Raw genomic sequence first — 17745 nt, 5'->3', positions numbered from 1 at the left:
TCTCTCAGTTACCAGCATCTTGTTAATTTTTCAACAAATTAATATTTTTGCTCATAAAAAAACAAACAACAAATGGTGTGGTTTATCTCCCAACATGTTGCTTTCTGTAGGTAAATCATGTTAAATATGATAACAGCAGAAACATATCTGTAATGCTCTGTATTAATAAGTATTAGCATGCAACAAATTTCATAACATAGTGAATTCCCAGTATCGTCAGCTTAAGCTTACTGTTTACCATAGTCATTATTTTTGATGTAACCTAATGAGTGTTATCTCTTCATGACCTCAAGCAGGACTTGTTCAAATAGCTGAGTGTGTTTATTAGTTTGTTCACAAGAGAACGCGAGGACACTGTTTTCCGCCACCCACTGCTAAGGACCGCAGGGGGTCTTTGATGCCACAGGCATCTGTGAGGGTCATTTGCACTTTGGCAGATAAAGTAGGTCAGTCACTTTCAAGCCAGTTTAATTGGAGGTTACATGATTTATTTCTCAAGTTATCCACTTTTGTTCACATTGGTTTTGAAGTTAAAGTGAGTGAGGTATAAGGACATTTTGAGTTAAAATACTTGTAGTTTGAGGTGGGATCATTTCTTCAGCTTTTTGTACATTGAAAAGCATTTCACCTTTTTGACAGTTTTGACCTATTGGGACATTCCTAAGATATAATTAATGCTACTGGCCAATTGATGACCAGGACTGTTACTAAACAGACATTTACAGTACCTTGCTGAATCCACAGGCACAAATTACAGTGTATTTTACTGAATTTGTCTGTGATTGGCCAGTACAAAGTACTTTTGAAGTGAAAATAAATAATGCATGTTTGTTAGTTTTTTGTTTGTTTGTTTGTTTGCCATTTGGACATCTAGGGACCAAATTGTTTCCCATATCTTTTTTTTCTAAAAATTCATGTCATGCCTTTTAGATTTTTATTTGTGAAAAAAGGACCTCAATCCATTTCCTTTATTTTCAGAATTAGTTTTCCTTTTTATTGTATCTGTCTCATAAAATAACAGGTACATAAATTGAATTTGTGGTTAGCACACGACAAAAAAGTAACAAGTGTTAATTACTGGTGCATTAGCCCTTTACTACCATCTCAGCCATTGTGGAGGTTCATAAAAAGTAGAACATTGAGTAGGTGAGAGGTAGAGTTCATAAGGCATGTTTTTAGAAGTTCACATGGCATAAGGTCTTTCTTAATATGTCTTGGTAATGTTATATTTTTTTCACTTATGTTAATTTTAACGTAAACAATTAGGTGTCTTTTATTCCACATGTGAGAAAAAAAAAAAAAAAAAAAAAACATTAAATGGCCAATGCACATAGGGTCCAAATACTACTCAGCAGCTCATTGGTTTCCTGATTTGCTATTGAGCAATACAGGCAGCGAGTCCTTAACATTCTCACCGGAAGACCTGAAAGGATTACAAATGCATGCTCATCTGGGAGTTATTCTGCAACTTGCACGAGGCTTTAAAAGGAAAACAAAATTCGAAGAGTGAAGTTGATGCTTCTGACTTTTGACCTTCTTACCAAGGCTAAGCAAAACTCCTGTTGCAAAGATGCGGTATCTCCCCTGCAGACAACTGCTTTATGTTTCCCTACATGAGCCCTGACATTCGTCAAGCAAAAGGGTCCTTGAAACATCTGTGTTGCGATTGCTGAAGAGCTTGATCTTTTCCTCCCCCTTGTCTAAAGACTTGCATTCCACCCATTCTTATGCCAGAGGTCCAGATTACTTCAGCGCTCATGCAGGTAAGAGTGCCATTTGTGAGCTAGTGTTGCAAAATTAGATTTCCCTCAAGAGCAGGGGGATGACTCAGGGAAAGTGCTTCCTTTGCAAGTGAAATCCATTTAAGGCATGCCAGATAGTTTCACTTCCACGTGCATATTCTCATTGGAATACTGACATTTACAATACAGCAAAATTGACAGATACTGATATCGTTGAATAACTTCAGTTTAGTTTTAGTAGACTATAAAAAGTGTTTTCCATCTACAATGAAATACATACACTAATGATAAAATAAATTCTATACTGATTTCATTCATTTATCTTTATGCTGCTGACAGAGTTCTCTACTGCTCATTCACCAGCTGTAGGTGTTGAACAACTTCAGCTTAGTATCAGAAGACTACAACAAGCTTTCTCCAAAGTGTATCTACAGGTGAAGTCATGTGGTTTGGCGAGAATGACTGTCAAAACTCCCAAGTGTCTCCATTCAAGACGGGATTCCTCTGTGCTAGATTGCTGGGTTATACACCCTGCTGTCCATTTCAGAGCAGACTGACAAATTATAAACCAAGGTTAAATCAAGATCAAACTAAAAATTTAACTTTCTGTATGGAAGCTACGCCTTTTCCACTTCTTCTAGTAAAAAACAAAACATTTATTCAAATGACCGTCCTCTCCATTTTTAGATTATGGTGGTGACATGTACAAAGCAGCATGTAAACACTCTGAAAACACAACCTCCTTGAACACTCTGCCATTTGGGTTTTAGCTTTTAGCTCTCTTCGAAACTTGCTACTGCACTCTATATTCCTTCCTTAGCTGGTCAGTAAGACCTTCTGGAACATTATGAAACTTTTCATGGACAAACATGGTTGTTCAGACTGCTAGTCCACTGTTTCTTGGTCTGTTTGGTTGACTGTATGTATGTTTTTATTGCCTTTGGTAATGATTGCTTTGTGTAATGTTTATATTCTTTTTGTGTGCTGTTGTTTACATTTTGTCTGCTCTTACAGTGTATAGCCATTTCCTTACATTTTCTGCTTTTTGCCTGGCTGCAATTGCAAATACCAAATTGTTCTGAATATGTCCTGCCTGCATGTACGCATACATTATGTGACATCAGTTCTTAGTTGTCTTTTGCATAATTTCAAAGCTAAACACCTGATGTTAACTGAGTCTTTGCTGCCAAACTATATTGCACCTAAATTTAACATTACATAAATTCCTATGTAGGCATTAGTATTCTAGAAGATGGAGGAATTGGTCTACCCGTGTAAACATATAAATAGACATCGCAACAGTTAAACATTTGGTCACAGGTACACAAATTCACATCTTGAAGACAGAAATCGCAAATAGTAAACAAGTACATTTCATGCAGACAAAATGACTATATTGCACTGCATTAAGAGCACAATTGCTGTGGCGTGATGTTGGCAAGCACTGGAACGAATCAGCTGCTTAGTTCAATGCCTCAAGTCTTGTGCTCTTGTGGTTTGACATACAAACCTCAAAATCACCCATTATTTCTCCGATAGCCATCCATTAACTTCTCTTATTCCAATTTGTACGTCTTCAAGTTGTTTTGATTTTATCTGAAGGATTCAAATCACAAAATCCAGCTGATGTCAGTCATGAGAGAGAAAAAATAGGAACCAGAATATGTCAAAAGGAAACTGTCTTTCAGTACAGCAAAATCACAAATATGTATTAGATTATTGTGTGGTCATTATTCTGTTTTTTGCTTCTGTATTTGAGCAATTTTGAGTTAGGGAGCTGTGGCAGTGTTTTTTTTAATGAATTATAGAGTATCTAATCAAAAGGTACCTTTTTGTAAATAAGGGCATATTTTATCAGATTCTTTCATCTTTAAACAAAACAAAAAATCTGACATCCAAAAAGTTTAAATCCCAGCGGTTGCTTTGGCACAGGAAGCTGACCATCTACAATTTGGAATGTTGATGGTTTTGTCTTCCATGTGTTGAAGTGTGCATCCGCGAGATACTGACTTCCCTGCTGCCCCTTCATGCTTGAGCATGTTTGTGAAAACAACTTGTTTTTTAGAGGGTTATTGTTCTGCTGCATTGGTGCTCAAAGAAAGATCCTGACTGTGCAAAAACACATTGATAGCTTATCAAACCTTGTTTTGTAGGATGGTTTATGCAGGTTAACAAGGTAGAACTGCAACAGAGCAACCGCAGTCTTGTGAATGGTGTCATTTTGTGTCTTTGTCATGTGAAGTAATTTTACACTTTAAGTAATTTTATAGTGGACCACATGATGTCATTCAGTCAAATGCTGTAAATGAGATTATAGATTATCAATATCCTGGTAGTTAAGTTTATAGTAGGTAAATTTTATGAATAAATTCATGCTAAGAATGGGTAAAATTTTGGGAGATTGAAATTTGATCAGAATCTGACATCTGTGTTGCAAACAATCTTTTGTTATACTGTAGTTGCAGAGACATCATTGTGTGAGCGCTCTTAGCAAACAAACTATCTTTAACACATTTCTCTTTTAACATTGTCAACAGGAAATTAGACAGTCAGGGGAAGTGAACAGCTCATTAACACAAACTGTACTTCATAAGCTTTGTACCATGGAGAACTTTTGTCTTTCTAAGTATTTGTGTTTGGAAGACACTTTGGCCTGTGTTGTTATTTTTTCTTTGGTTGATAAAATGTAGAGTATGTGTGCGTAATTTTTTGAGTGTACCATTAAGGTATGTGTATCAGCTAGTGATGTATTTTTCTATACACTATGTTTCGGTTGCAACAATACTTTGAGTGTTGCATTAAGATGTGTATGTTAGCTAGACAGTAAAATATGTTTCCCCTGTTGTATTTCAGGTTCAAAAATCCATTTATAAAAGATATTCAGCTAAGAAAAGGAATCCTTGTGTAAAGAGACCTTTTATTAGCTGTTTGCTAGCTGCCTACCTACACAGTCACGTGTTGTGACAGACCCAGACTCCAAAATCACACAGTTTGAGATTATGACTACTTTATTCTGTTTGTGAAAACACAAAAGGGAGAATTCTTCTTATTTTCTGGCAATTTGACTACCTTGAAATTAGATAAGTATTATCACATAAATAGACTGGAATATAGTACTTTAATTAGACTCAGGTTATGATTTGTCAAGCCTTTACTCTGTGAAAATCAGGCTTGTTTAGTTGACTCTAAGATATTCCTAGAATGTTTTCAAGTCTTGTGAACTTAACATTGTGTATTGTCTTGTCTCTTGAGTTAAATGTTGCGCAATTGAAAATAGTAAGTAGCTTTTTGTCTAACATTTAGGAATGTTAGACACACTTATCAATTCTTATCATGAAATACTATGTTTCTATTTTACATAAAAATTCCTCTTGTAAGCCAGCCTTACCAAACTTAACCTTTTGAATCTCAGCCCTATTGCAGACACTTATGGTCTCCTTCACTTTTTTTACTTGCTGAAAAGCAGTAGTACTTTTGAAAAGCTGGAGCATTACATGAGTGATGAATATGAATACTTCTGAGTCAAACATTTTGTGGGATAGATCACTGATGCAATGCTTTATTGCATCCAGGCCCATGTGATGTAATCTGTGGAATCTGTGTCAAAGAGTGTGATTTCAATACAAGATGGCTGAGCACACCCTACAATAAACTGAGGTTGAACATGGCACATATGGCAAAAGCTGTTTATTAGAAGAGCTGCAATGACCTTCTAATAAACCTGAAATTATTGGTCGAACTGGTTGGAGAAAATTGCATTTACACACCTTTATGTTGCTTAAACTGCCTGCACAGATGTTATGATTTAGTGTATAGTGTGCTAAAAAAAAAAAGTCCTGCATTGTTCTGCTTATGTATCGTGTGGCTGGCAAAGGGTTCTTCTGAAAACTTCCCAGTGAACATGTGCATTTCTGCAAGGTGTTTCATGTGTTTCATTTCTCAGTTCCCTGCTTTTAGGGTTTTTCCATAGTGATGAATGATAATTTTTTTCATGCGAGCTGACCAAACAGAGCTAGCTCAAGAGTCAAATGTAAGCACTTTTTGTACTTTGTCCATAATTTAATATGAAATATTGTTTAAAATATAAGGCAAAAGCAAGCAAGTACACATTAACCAATGACAGAGAAAATCTTCAATAAACAAACAAAAAAACTTTTAGATATTGATTGATGAGGTCATTAGATATTATTATTTGGCATTTATTGGCATTTTCCATTTTCCCTGTTGTGTAAATTATATGGTTTTCCCACAACACAGAAAAGTTTAAAATTTTGTCCTCTAGTAGGACTATGTAATAATGTTATTCCCTCATCAAAAACATACCTGGAGTGCCATTTGATTCTTTCATGCATATTTGGAAAAATTAGGTCATTGTGACTGATATTAGTACTGCATCTCACTCACTGCTGGTATTTATGTGAGGTAAATGGGGGGAAAAAAACAGATTTTGGAAATAGCCGCTAGGAGCTAACACATGAGGGGACGCTTATATTGCTGTTTGTCACCATTGTCAGTCAAACGCTGCATAAATGTCACAATATTCAACCAAACTGGAGTTCTTTTTCAGGGAATAAGTTCGTTTTCCCCTCGCTGGCTGCCTTTCAGCCTTAAAGCCTGCTTGACACAAACATTTGAAACAGATGGGCCTGAAACATGTTTTAAACTCCACTCTACGCGGCTGATAATAACCCACAAACTGCAAGTTTTGTTATCACTTTCCCAAGTGATGATATTTGAGAGAATATATGACCCAAATGAAACTGCTATGCCTTTTAAAAAGGAATTATTATTATTATTTTTAAGTAACCCACTCTCTCTGTGACCTTGGACAAACCAATGCTACACTGAATCTAACAAACCTCATCTATGTGCAGCTACAAGGTAACTCCTCTTCCTTTGGGAGTAACATTTTATCTTGCCAGAATGCGTCCCAGGAATGCTCCCAATGAGCTACTGTTTTTGAAGGGTGACAATATTATGATTTAATGGCCTGCAGTGAGATTCCGCATGATCAAACAGGACTTTACTTTTCAGAGCTACAAAACAGGCCTTGTCACTTCATAATGGTAATTATTTATGGCTTTGGCTCCATCACCTCTCACAAACCAATAGTGCTTAAAATAGATCTAGCCTTTTCCCAACAATAAGTCACTTTGTGTTCTATTTGAAGTAGTCAAATTTAATGACAGTTTCAGGCTTTCTGTATGGAAATACTCAAGTGTTTGCAAGATATCATCCACAGACATGCAGTGAATCAGCAGCCGCTACATGACTCTGCGCCAACTCTCTATCCATTCCTTGTCCCGGGCTTTTCGGTGCTCTCCAAGTGTATGACAGTGTATGCTGGTGTGAGATGGTTGGGTGCATGTTGTTAAAGAGAAAGTTGTAGAATGAAAGCGTCTATGTGAGCGTTTGTGAGTTATGTGCTTGCAGACATCCTTTTTTCTTTGCTTTCTGGGGAACGACCGAGGGAACAATGGGCACATTGTGCGGACTGCTGGCAAAAGGCAGGAAGAGAGGGGGAGACGTCGGGGGAGACGTGTAGAAGAGCAGTGAAAACTGTAGGAGTGAAATGACATGAGATTTTATAGGCCATGAAGGAGACGCATGAAAAGACACTTGAAAAGAGATGAAAACAGAAGACAGAGGAAAAATAAATGTTCACTTTTACCTCACTTACCGCAGTCAGGTTGCCATTACTGTACCAGGTTAAAATAATGTCAAATGAAATTGCTTGTCCATAAATGGTTTAGATACATGTTTAGAGCAGTTAACATCATTTTTCTCCTTAAATTATGCATATGAGCTGTGATGTTTGAAACATCTTCAGTTCATTTCAAAAACTAAAATCTGGTGTAAAAAATTAAGCTGTTCACATTTATACCGATGGGCTTAAATTATAACATACAGTGCCACTACTGTTTAAAAAGAAAAAAAATCAGTAATAATTTCGGCAGGCACAAATTCAACTTTTATCAGTCTCAACTACATAATCAGTCCAGTAATAATCAGTTCTTTCCTTAATTTCAAAACCGGTTATGATCTATTTGTCTTGTTGGAATGCCCTCAGTTACAAAAATGTATCTGTTTTACTACCATCACTAGATGGTAGTTAATCATGCCAGTATCCCTGGCAGTAAAACAGCCCCACAGCATGATACTCCCATCACCATGCTTGACAGGTCGTACAATATTTTAAAATTTAAGCGCCTCACCTGAGTTTCTAAAAACGTATGGCTTCTTAGTGTCACACTAATATGATACATATGTGTTGTGATAATATTCTCTTAAAACAGTGAAATAAATTAAAATTTCAATAATATTCAGATTTATTAAGATGTTTTACAACTTTTATGGTATGACTGAGGTAAAGGTTATATAGTAGCAGGGCAGCAACAGAGATATAGAGACATACCCCAATACCAATAATTCAAAATGCTTTGATCACGATCAAGATCCAATATTTTGGAAAAAATTGTTGCAACTATTCATACATGTTAACTTGTGGTTATAGCTGTAGCTTTAAAGCATTGAGTCTGAAATGTTGTCATTTCCATGCTGTTTTTTGGAGCTCGTTGTGACCTTATTTGTTTTTTTTTGTTGTTTTTTTTTGTTTGTTTTCCCCTCTAGCCATCCGGACATCTTATTTACTTCTTTGCCATCATAATTTTTATTCTCAACGGACTTTAAAAGAGGAAGGAGTTTTTTCCCCCTTACTTTATAATTAATATTACTTATTTTTCTTACTTAATAAAGTCTAGACCTATTTTTTTTCTCCAAGCGTCCAAACAACCGTCCACATAATCAGAAGTTGTGTTTACCCATTTTAGATGAATTAAGCTTCTTGTCACAGGAAAAGACATAAAGCTTAAAATGATATTTTCTTATGAGTAGAAGAATTCATAATTCTTTATATTTTCTGAAGTTGTTTTGAGAGGCATAGTCTCAGACATTTCTATGGAGTTGGTTTTAAACAGCACAGCTGCAGACTTAGTTGGAGACTTATTACCAACTGACTGTGGATGAAGTTCCTGTTGTTTTGTTTTTATTGTTTTTACATGCGTTATAGAACGGCTATAACTTTTTGTATGTTGAATTTTACAGCATGGCCCCCAATTTCCAAGTACGTATAACATGCATGGATGTTGCACAGATTGTACTGCGAAAAAGCAGCAAATATAAGAATTGATGATTCTAACTACTTTTTGTGTAAAAAACAAATATTTCTGTGAGCAGCTTGTCTACACTAAGCAGTTAGGTGTTTTGAATTGAAGGTATTTTAGATAGCTCCCATGTGCATTAATTTGGAATATAGATGTTTTACTTGTTCCAAAATATAGCTAATTGCAAATCTAAACATATCTTCAGAACAGTTTAGAGCTCTACAAATGAGCTATAGAGGTGGTGTGAATAAAAAATATTAAGAAACATGACTACTGACTTCTTTAATTTGCAAGTTGCACTTGTGTAATAATTTTACCCTTGGCATAGTATTGAAATGAATCATCACCAGCTTATCTGTAAGAGCACTTTGTGACCCAAGGCTTCTAAAAGTTAAGATATCAAGAGGTCTAAGTCTAAGATTAAAAGGTTATTGAAATGCCAAAACTATTTCAGGAGTGTCTGAGACACCATCTAGCACGTTGTTCCCCCTTCATCACCTGCTGCTATATCCAAACTAACTCTGAATAGAAACACTAGAAATGCTTGATTAGCTTATTTGATCTTTCCTTATAGATTGTCAGCATAATATAGAACATCAGTAGACATTATACCGGGGCAATAGGGATAATAAAACAATGTCATACTTCTTACCTGTTGAACGAGTTTGATAGTCATCTCAATATGGTTCCTAAGACAGACAGTGTCTGTTTCAACACAAACTGAAACAACAAGCTAAGCTAAGGTAATAAAACATTAATAATAACTAATGATAAACATGAGGGGTTTCATTGTCAAAATCTAGACATTATGACACTGGTGATGTGTGAATTTTAGATTAATGCCATGTATTCAAGTAACAATTTACTGGTGTTTAAAACCCAATAAAATCCAGCATTTTTACAGAATTCATAAAAATGCAAATATGTGTCAGTAAAACCAGAACATAATGCTAACATGGTTTCTTACTATGCCACCAATTCTATATCATGTAAAAATGCTTAATAAACGCCACATAACCCCTTTTTGGTCACATGTATTGTTGGCAGTTTTGTCTTTTTTGTGTCTTACCAATAAATATTTGCTTTTACTTTACAATAAAAACTTGACAGACCATAACTGACATCCTCAGTATGATATTCTATTTCAGCCAGATAGATAATTGTTACATTTATTTTTTGAATGAGATGAAAGTAGATCGTGTATATTTTGTTTTATGTTTTAATGCAGTGCCATGTGTATTCTGCAAATCAGAAACATCCACAAGAACAACAGGATGTCTTTTTTGTTGTTGTTTTTCAGTGGATAATGATTACAAACAGCTAATGTGAACTACCAGGTAAACAAGATTTTGGTTTCCTCTTTCATACGCAGCCTTTAGAATAGCACAAGCATAAAAATTCACACTGTGAAACGGCTTTGAATTTGTGTGACGTGTGTGTGAGTGTGAATTGTCCTTAATGTTCAGATGCAGCCTTGCTGTCAGTGCTTGAGTAATGACCTCACTCATATGGATTCCAGGGTGGTCCTTTCATAGCCCGCTGGACACACTTCCACACACAAAACACACTTACCCCCTTTCCCCCCACCTAGCCAGAGATTAGCAGACCTCACTAACAAGTATGAAGTGTGTACACACAATAAAACGTCGTCTATCTAATAACACTGATTCTCTCACTTCTACAAAATTCCTTCTTTCATTTCCACAAGAAAACCCGTCAGGTTACACCTAAATATGTCTCTCATGTTTTCATTTTTTTTAAAACATGTACATGCACACACCCAGGTCGGAGAAAGTTGGAGAAACCCAAAATCCCCTTTCTTGCTATGTCCCGTGTCTTGCACAATCACTCTCTCTTTTACAAGACACACTCCCCAGCTGTTGGACACAAACACAATGACATGATCTGCTTTCGCAGGCTCCAAGAGGCTGATGAAAGTGTCGGGAATGTGCACCAAAAGGCCACTGACACTTCATCCACTTTGTACTACTGGCTTTTGACCTGTATCAAGCGTCTAATACCTCCCTGACTCCTCCCAGATGTTTAGTGGCCTTACACCACACAAGACAAGCAGAATAGATTAGCTTTTATCTGCTCTGGTAGTTGTCACTGAGGCTCCCATGTTCTGGATTTATAGTGGGTAGGCATTACTGATATCATTCAGATGCTGGTTGTGCCGTCTTCTAATTGCTGATGCTGCTTCATCAAGATATAACGGCTGTTTGAAAAGCCCAAAATTACTTGCAGGTTAAAAAATTCCTTGTATGAAAAAACATGATTAAATAAAGATTACTACAGTCTCTACAAAGAGACAAAATTAAAGAACATAGATAGGAGAAAGATTCATTAATCTACATATTGTAAATCATACTTAGATAAATTAAGAGTTTGGAGATTTTTGATATTTATGTGCAGTAGCTTCAGCTACATCTAAATCTGTATTTTTGTTCATCTCTGTTTATGTACACAATTAATATATCCCTAGTAAGAGAACGTGAATCTTGAGACTATGGAGCTTGTTCCCTATATCTCTAGAATCTCTAGAAATGCATGTGGAAAAACATCTGTATTAAAAAATCTGTATTACTGTATTCGCAAGTACTAACCTGAGAAAAGACAAAAACTAAATGAATTTTCAGTGCTGCCAGGCTTCCTGGAAACGGCTCAAGAGTAGGGCTGGGCGATGTATCGAGTATACTCGATGTATCGCGATGTTTTCAATTTACAGTAGTTAAAATGGCTATATCACAACCATTGAGTATGAATTGTCGTTCAAATAATAAACTTTCGCCGTCAAATTCACTGTCAGCATGGTTTATCCGACACCCTATGAATGCATCACTAGTTCCTCCCCCTTTCCAACCTGAAAATTTTCTACCAATCACGTTGCGTGGAGAAAACAACCAACCGGCATGTTGTAACCATGGCTACAGCGAGAGTTTGAGGCGATCCGTGAATGAGACGGTAGCTGAAGAAGAATCAACCTAGTTCCGAAAAGAAACAGCGCTGGATCAATAATTTGGCAGTGGTTTACATTTTACATGGAAGATGTCGAACAAAATGAGGTAACTTGCGAAAAATGAAACTATTACCACAAATTTATTTCACCGCCCAGGTTCAGATATTCTTTTACCCCGCGCTGCCGGGGTAGAACGATTCCGTTACAGTGAAACCTGGAGACGTAGGTATGATTCAATTAATGATATGCAATGGGAAAAATAACTCAAAACCACTCTCTCTCACTCTCCGTGTCGGCTTTACACGTAGACACGTTACCATAGCAACTAACAACGTAACTTTATGTATCAGGATTCAGGACCAAAAACACTCAGAACAGAACATTCAGTTCGTTACAGTTTTATGCTTGTAGACTTGATGTGTATTTTGCGATTATTAAACACTGTGGTAGATTAGCCACCGCTGCTATTAGCCACACTAACACAGCGGTGGTTGATTAGCTAATTCAAGCACCTGCTTTAATGATGCTCTTGTCAGTTTGTGTGTAGGTCACCTTTTATATTTTTAAGCTGAACCAGTGTTGTGTTCAAGACCACCTAACCCGAGACCAAGACAAGACCAAGACCAGAGTGTATCGAGACCGAGACAAGACCAAGACTTTTGGGGTCCGAGACCAAGTCAAGACCAAGACCGAGGGGAGTCGAGACCGAGTCAAGACCAAGACCAGCGGCCCGCGCTACATGACATAATAAAATGTAAATCTATCTAGTTATCATATTATAAACAATTTAATGACTTATTTTCGTCAAAGCTTGTCGCGTGTACTGACAACTCCACTGACGGTCGGACTTCTTAATGCGCATGGGCTGGCATGGTACTCACTGCATGTATGCTATTTTGACAGCGTATGGCTATGTGATAGAACACCGGCTATATCTGTCAGACACGTCATTACCATAAGATTTCATTTAATCACCAACACAGAATCATGACGTAGATACACTTTGTTATTAACAGTTGTATGGCATCCTGACTTAGCGGTTAAGTGAGTTTTACACGGGCGTGTGTTGTAGCTGACTCCAGCTGCAGCCAGACCCTGCTTTAAATACACTTTGAAACCATGACAACACATGTATATCTATATAGTTATCATTGAAAACAATTTAATGACTTATGTTCATCATAACTTGCTGCGTATGGTGAACTGACAACTCCTCTGACGGTCGGATTTCTTAATGCTTAATGCATGTATGCTATCCTGACAGCGTATGTCTATCTGATAGAACAACGGCTCTCAGTGAGTGACACTCCAGTCCTATCTAATAAGTAAAGAGCCGTGGAGAAGAATCGACTGTTTCTGAATGTCACCTCACTATATTGCAGACTTTTGGACATAGCGTTGTCCCATATATGCGACAAGTCAGTCAACACCTCCGCACAATAATTCAGCACAGTGAGTGATAACATTTTTCATCACAATTCTTATGTGTCTCTGTACAGCTAGCTTTGCTAACATCATGTCAACGGAGCTTACCTTCTTTGAGCTACTTTTCTAAGTGACGAAAAAAGTTAGACGTTGTCCCCACCGTCTGTGAAAGCGAAGCGCTGCTGAGTTAGCTGTGGCCATCGGATTTCTTACTATTTATGCAGCGCTATTATATTACTGACAATTAGACAAACATTTTCTGCCGCTGAGAGGAAACCACTGCGCGTGTCCTGGAGCGCCGCGCGCGAGTGAAAGGTGGGGAGGGGAGGAGGAGGGGGGAGTAACAGAAACACGTAGTTGCTTGGATTTTAATTGGTGCGTTTTGCATCCACTGAAAACAAAGATGTTAACAAATAAAGTGGACAGTATGCTGTACGTTTAGTGATATTTTCACAGTTGCGGTCTTGACTGGTCTTGAAATAAAATGCCGAGTCCTCAGAGCCCGAGACCGAGACAAGACCGAGACCAAATGCAGTCGAGTCCGAGACGAGACCGAGACCATCAAAAAATGGTCTTAAGACCGGTCTTAAGACCAAGACCAACTTCGAGTACCACAACACTGAGCTGAACCAAAACACACCTTATTCCACAACACACCTGTTAAGTTAGTCAAAGTCAAGCATAACTGACCTACTTCCTTCTCCCTCGCTATTCTAGTTAAATCTTATTTCTCACCTTGTTATCTCGTCATAGTGTAGACAGTTCATAGCAAAGCACTGCATCCCTTTTTATATGAGCTTACATTTAAGTCTAGCAGGGAAATGGCAGGAACTTGCGTGGATGACATGCTGCAAGGAGTCTAGTTTAAAATAACATTGGAGCTCATTTAAGAACATTGTGATATTGTGCATCATGATATGGCAAAAATATAACCCACATCCTAATAATTTAACCTCAGTGTAGTGTAGCATGAACACAACTTCCTAAACAGCAAAGGACAAGCTATTTAAAGATGCACTCAAGAGGCCCTTTGTTTCTCTAGAGAAGTTGTAAAAATCAGTGGGAGACTCTGTCAACATAAGTATTTGATCTACATATTTTGAAAGAATGGCGCCTCACTGTTGAAAAAATAATGTAATATAAAAACAATATATTATAGAATAAATATTTATTATTTTGCAATAAGACATGTTAAAATGGTAAAACAAAACAAAACAAAATCCAATCATTTGTACAGTAAAACCAATTCCCATACTCTGAAGGTTCCTCTCTCGCCTTTTGACCTATGGAGATAACAGCTACAGATGACTGATGGGTGGAATTCCAACACGTTTGCATATCTGAATGTACCATATAAATTATATAGTACTACGCTGACTTCCTAATCAAATGCATCTGCAGATGTTTCATATAAGCCAGCACCAGGAAATATGAGACCTGACCTGCATCTGCAAAGCTCTGTATTTGACTTACTTGGACTTCCTTCATACTACCATTGGGGCACTTGAGTGCCGAAACACTTGTTACAGTTCAGCAGAGTAAGCATTTTTTCCACAATGTCAATATGCTGAGGAAGTTTATAGCTCATGCAGCACTGATTTCAAACTGTATCAGATTTTGTTTATGCAGCACTGACCCCTGAGGAGGAGGTCGTGACCTCTATTGTGGATTAAAGTCACTTTTCTGAACTATGTGACAATTCCCCTTCAAAACATTTCCTACAAATGACATTTCCACCTAAGGTTAAGGATAATTATCGGCACACTTCAGCTTGTGTTCCCTGTTGTTTTTGTAATGCTTTACATGTTTTCGTTTTACAACAGCAAGCAATGCAGCCTTTGTAGATTTTCATATCCATCAAAAGGAAACTTATGTTTAAATACAAACACTGGCCTTTGAACCAAAAACCTTTAAATCTAATCTTCTTATCTTGCTTTTCTATTCCCCTTCATTTTTTGCAATGCCGTCCTCGCTGCTGCGCTCTTTGTCTAATTTACACACAAACAAACCAACCCTCTTCCAACCCTGAGGTCTTGGTTCCGGTTTGGGGTGTGTGAGAGAGAGCAGCCTACGTCTGTGTAGGACTGGAGCTCATTACACCGCCACACACACGTTTCTGCGTGCTGTGTTTGTTTATGTGCGTGAGCTGACACTAAGCAGTAGGCTCCTGGTTCTGCTTAGTTTCCTTGGGGTCCTGAGAAGCATCTTACAAGGATAGATGCTCACAGTCTTTGATGAGAAAAAACATTTCTAGCTCAATTTTACACAAATGTTTATTGACACAGTTCAAACACACACACACACACACACACGCATGTAGCCACAAATTTATGGCTTGTCACACATAGTGGGGATGCATGCATGCACAAAAACACACCAGTCCTGTGCAGCGTCGCTGTAAACTTTGACTTTCAGACAGCAGCCGTTTTGTCTTAGACAATCATTTCAGACGCCTTGCTCTTATAAAGCTACTGCTTCTGACTTAATGGTAGCTGTTTTCCACATGTGAAGCAATCAGGGTACCACACACACACACACACACACACGCACACACACACACATTTGCTCACATAAACAGCAAGCAAATAAACTGAGTGTAATGCCAGAAGGATTTTTTTTTCATGCTTAAGGTCTTGCTTACCAATATATACATAAAACTGTACATAATGAAGAAGGAATGTTTCTTCCTGAAAAGAGACAAAATCATAGTTTAAGAAAGGATAGAAGGTTACTCAGTGGAAAACGGAGACATTTTGACAGCTTTACTTGATTTAAAATATTTAGTCTGAATGCACTTTTTAACCATATGATGAACATGGACTGAAATTAATGGGATAAAGGGAGATTCACACGATTATTCTGGTAAATTTGTATCAGACTAGTATGGACTCAGAAATTGAGATGCTCAATTACTTTGTCACTAATAGGAGACTGGTTTCTAGTATTATTTAGATAGCCCTGCTCAAACTAATCATCATCATCATCAACGTCTGTGACTAACTACTCCGGATTTATGCTAAATCAAGGCGTGTCACTCAACTATTTTTCCAAGATGCCAAAAATCTGCAATGAACTTAGCCCACCTATCATTCGCCATTATCTAGATACTAGTCGATTCATTGTCATCCACTTATCTGGGGTTGGGTCGCAGCCTGAGCAGGGAGACCCAGACTTCCCTCTGCCCAGGCATTTGGGCCAGCTCCTCCAGGGGATTCCCAATGTGACAAAACTTGACTTGCTTGATGAAGACAATATGTATTTATTGCTAAGTAAAACACAAAAAATGAAATTCTGCTTCGTACTAAAGTGAATGAAAACTTTTCTCTTTTTGTAGATTTCAAATGTCGAAATGTAAAAGCATTACCTATTTTAATCAAATCTCAATGAACCTCTTTTTTTTTTTTATCCTTTCAGCAACGATCGCCACCACCATGGACGAAGGGCAGTGCTACTACAACGAGACTATTGCCTTCTTCTACAACCGCAGTGGAAAGGACCTGGCTACCACCTGGAACACCGTGAGCAGGCTGGTGATGGGGCTGGGCGTCACTGTGTGCATCTTCATCATGCTCGCCAACCTTCTGGTAATGGTCGCCATCTACGTCAACAGGAGATTCCACTTCCCAATCTACTACCTGATGGCCAACCTAGCGGCTGCTGACTTTTTTGCTGGACTGGCTTACTTGTACTTAATGTTCAACACAGGACCAAACACAAGGTGGCTCAGTGTTTCAACGTGGTTGTTGCGTCAAGGCTTGATCGACACTAGTCTTACAGCTTCAGTGGCCAACCTGCTGGCCATCGCCATAGAGCGTCACATCACTGTCTTCCGCATGCAGCTACATACGCGTATGAGCAACCGACGTGTAGTGGTGGTGATCGTTATAATCTGGACTCTGTCCATATTGATGGGGGCAATCCCCAGTTTGGGCTGGAACTGTATCTGCGCCCTGCAAAGTTGCTCCAATATGGCACCGCTTTACAGCAACTCCTACTTGATCTTCTGGGCGGTGTTTAACCTGGTGACGTTTGTCGTGATGGTGACGCTTTACGCCCACATTTTTGTCTATGTGCGACAGAGGACCATGAGGATGTCGCGGCACAGCTCTGGGCCACGGCGCAACCGAGATACAATGATGTCTCTGCTCAAAACTGTGGTCATCGTGTTGGGTAAGAATGATCTCTTAGCATTTACCTGTTTCCTTTCCTGTTTCTCTTCATCTACCCACAGTGCCGTCCAAGAGTTTTTATGCTTCCCAAGTTGTTTTACCTTATCACATATTACACCACAATGATCACTAACCAAGTTTCCATCCAATTTTTTGACTTTGTTGCTGGACTGTCATAAGATTATGGAGGAAACTTTTAAAATGTCTCAAAAATAGGAAGAAAGAAAAACATTCAAATTAGTCATGTTTTCATCTACTGCTTTGGAACAAAGGTGAGCTCTTTTCAA

General features: G+C 38.0%; 1 protein-coding gene across 1 annotated transcript in view; it reads left to right on the top strand.

Moving 5' to 3' along the window:
* The window catches only part of lpar1 (lysophosphatidic acid receptor 1), a 33524-nt gene that overhangs the window by 3179 nt on the left and 12600 nt on the right, over positions 1–17745 (top strand). Inside the window, exon 2 of the mRNA XM_014993420.2 lies at positions 16704–17459. Within this exon, the coding sequence (XP_014848906.1) occupies positions 16721–17459 (739 nt within the window). The 5' untranslated portion in view covers positions 16704–16720. The remainder of the gene's footprint in view (positions 1–16703; positions 17460–17745) is intronic.

This window comes from Poecilia mexicana, unplaced genomic scaffold, assembly GCF_051168715.1.
Source record: "Poecilia mexicana isolate PSO_F unplaced genomic scaffold, ASM5116871v1 scaffold_12, whole genome shotgun sequence".
Lineage (NCBI taxonomy): Eukaryota > Metazoa > Chordata > Actinopteri > Cyprinodontiformes > Poeciliidae > Poecilia > Poecilia mexicana.
This window is presented reverse-complemented; position numbering and strand designations above follow the sequence as displayed.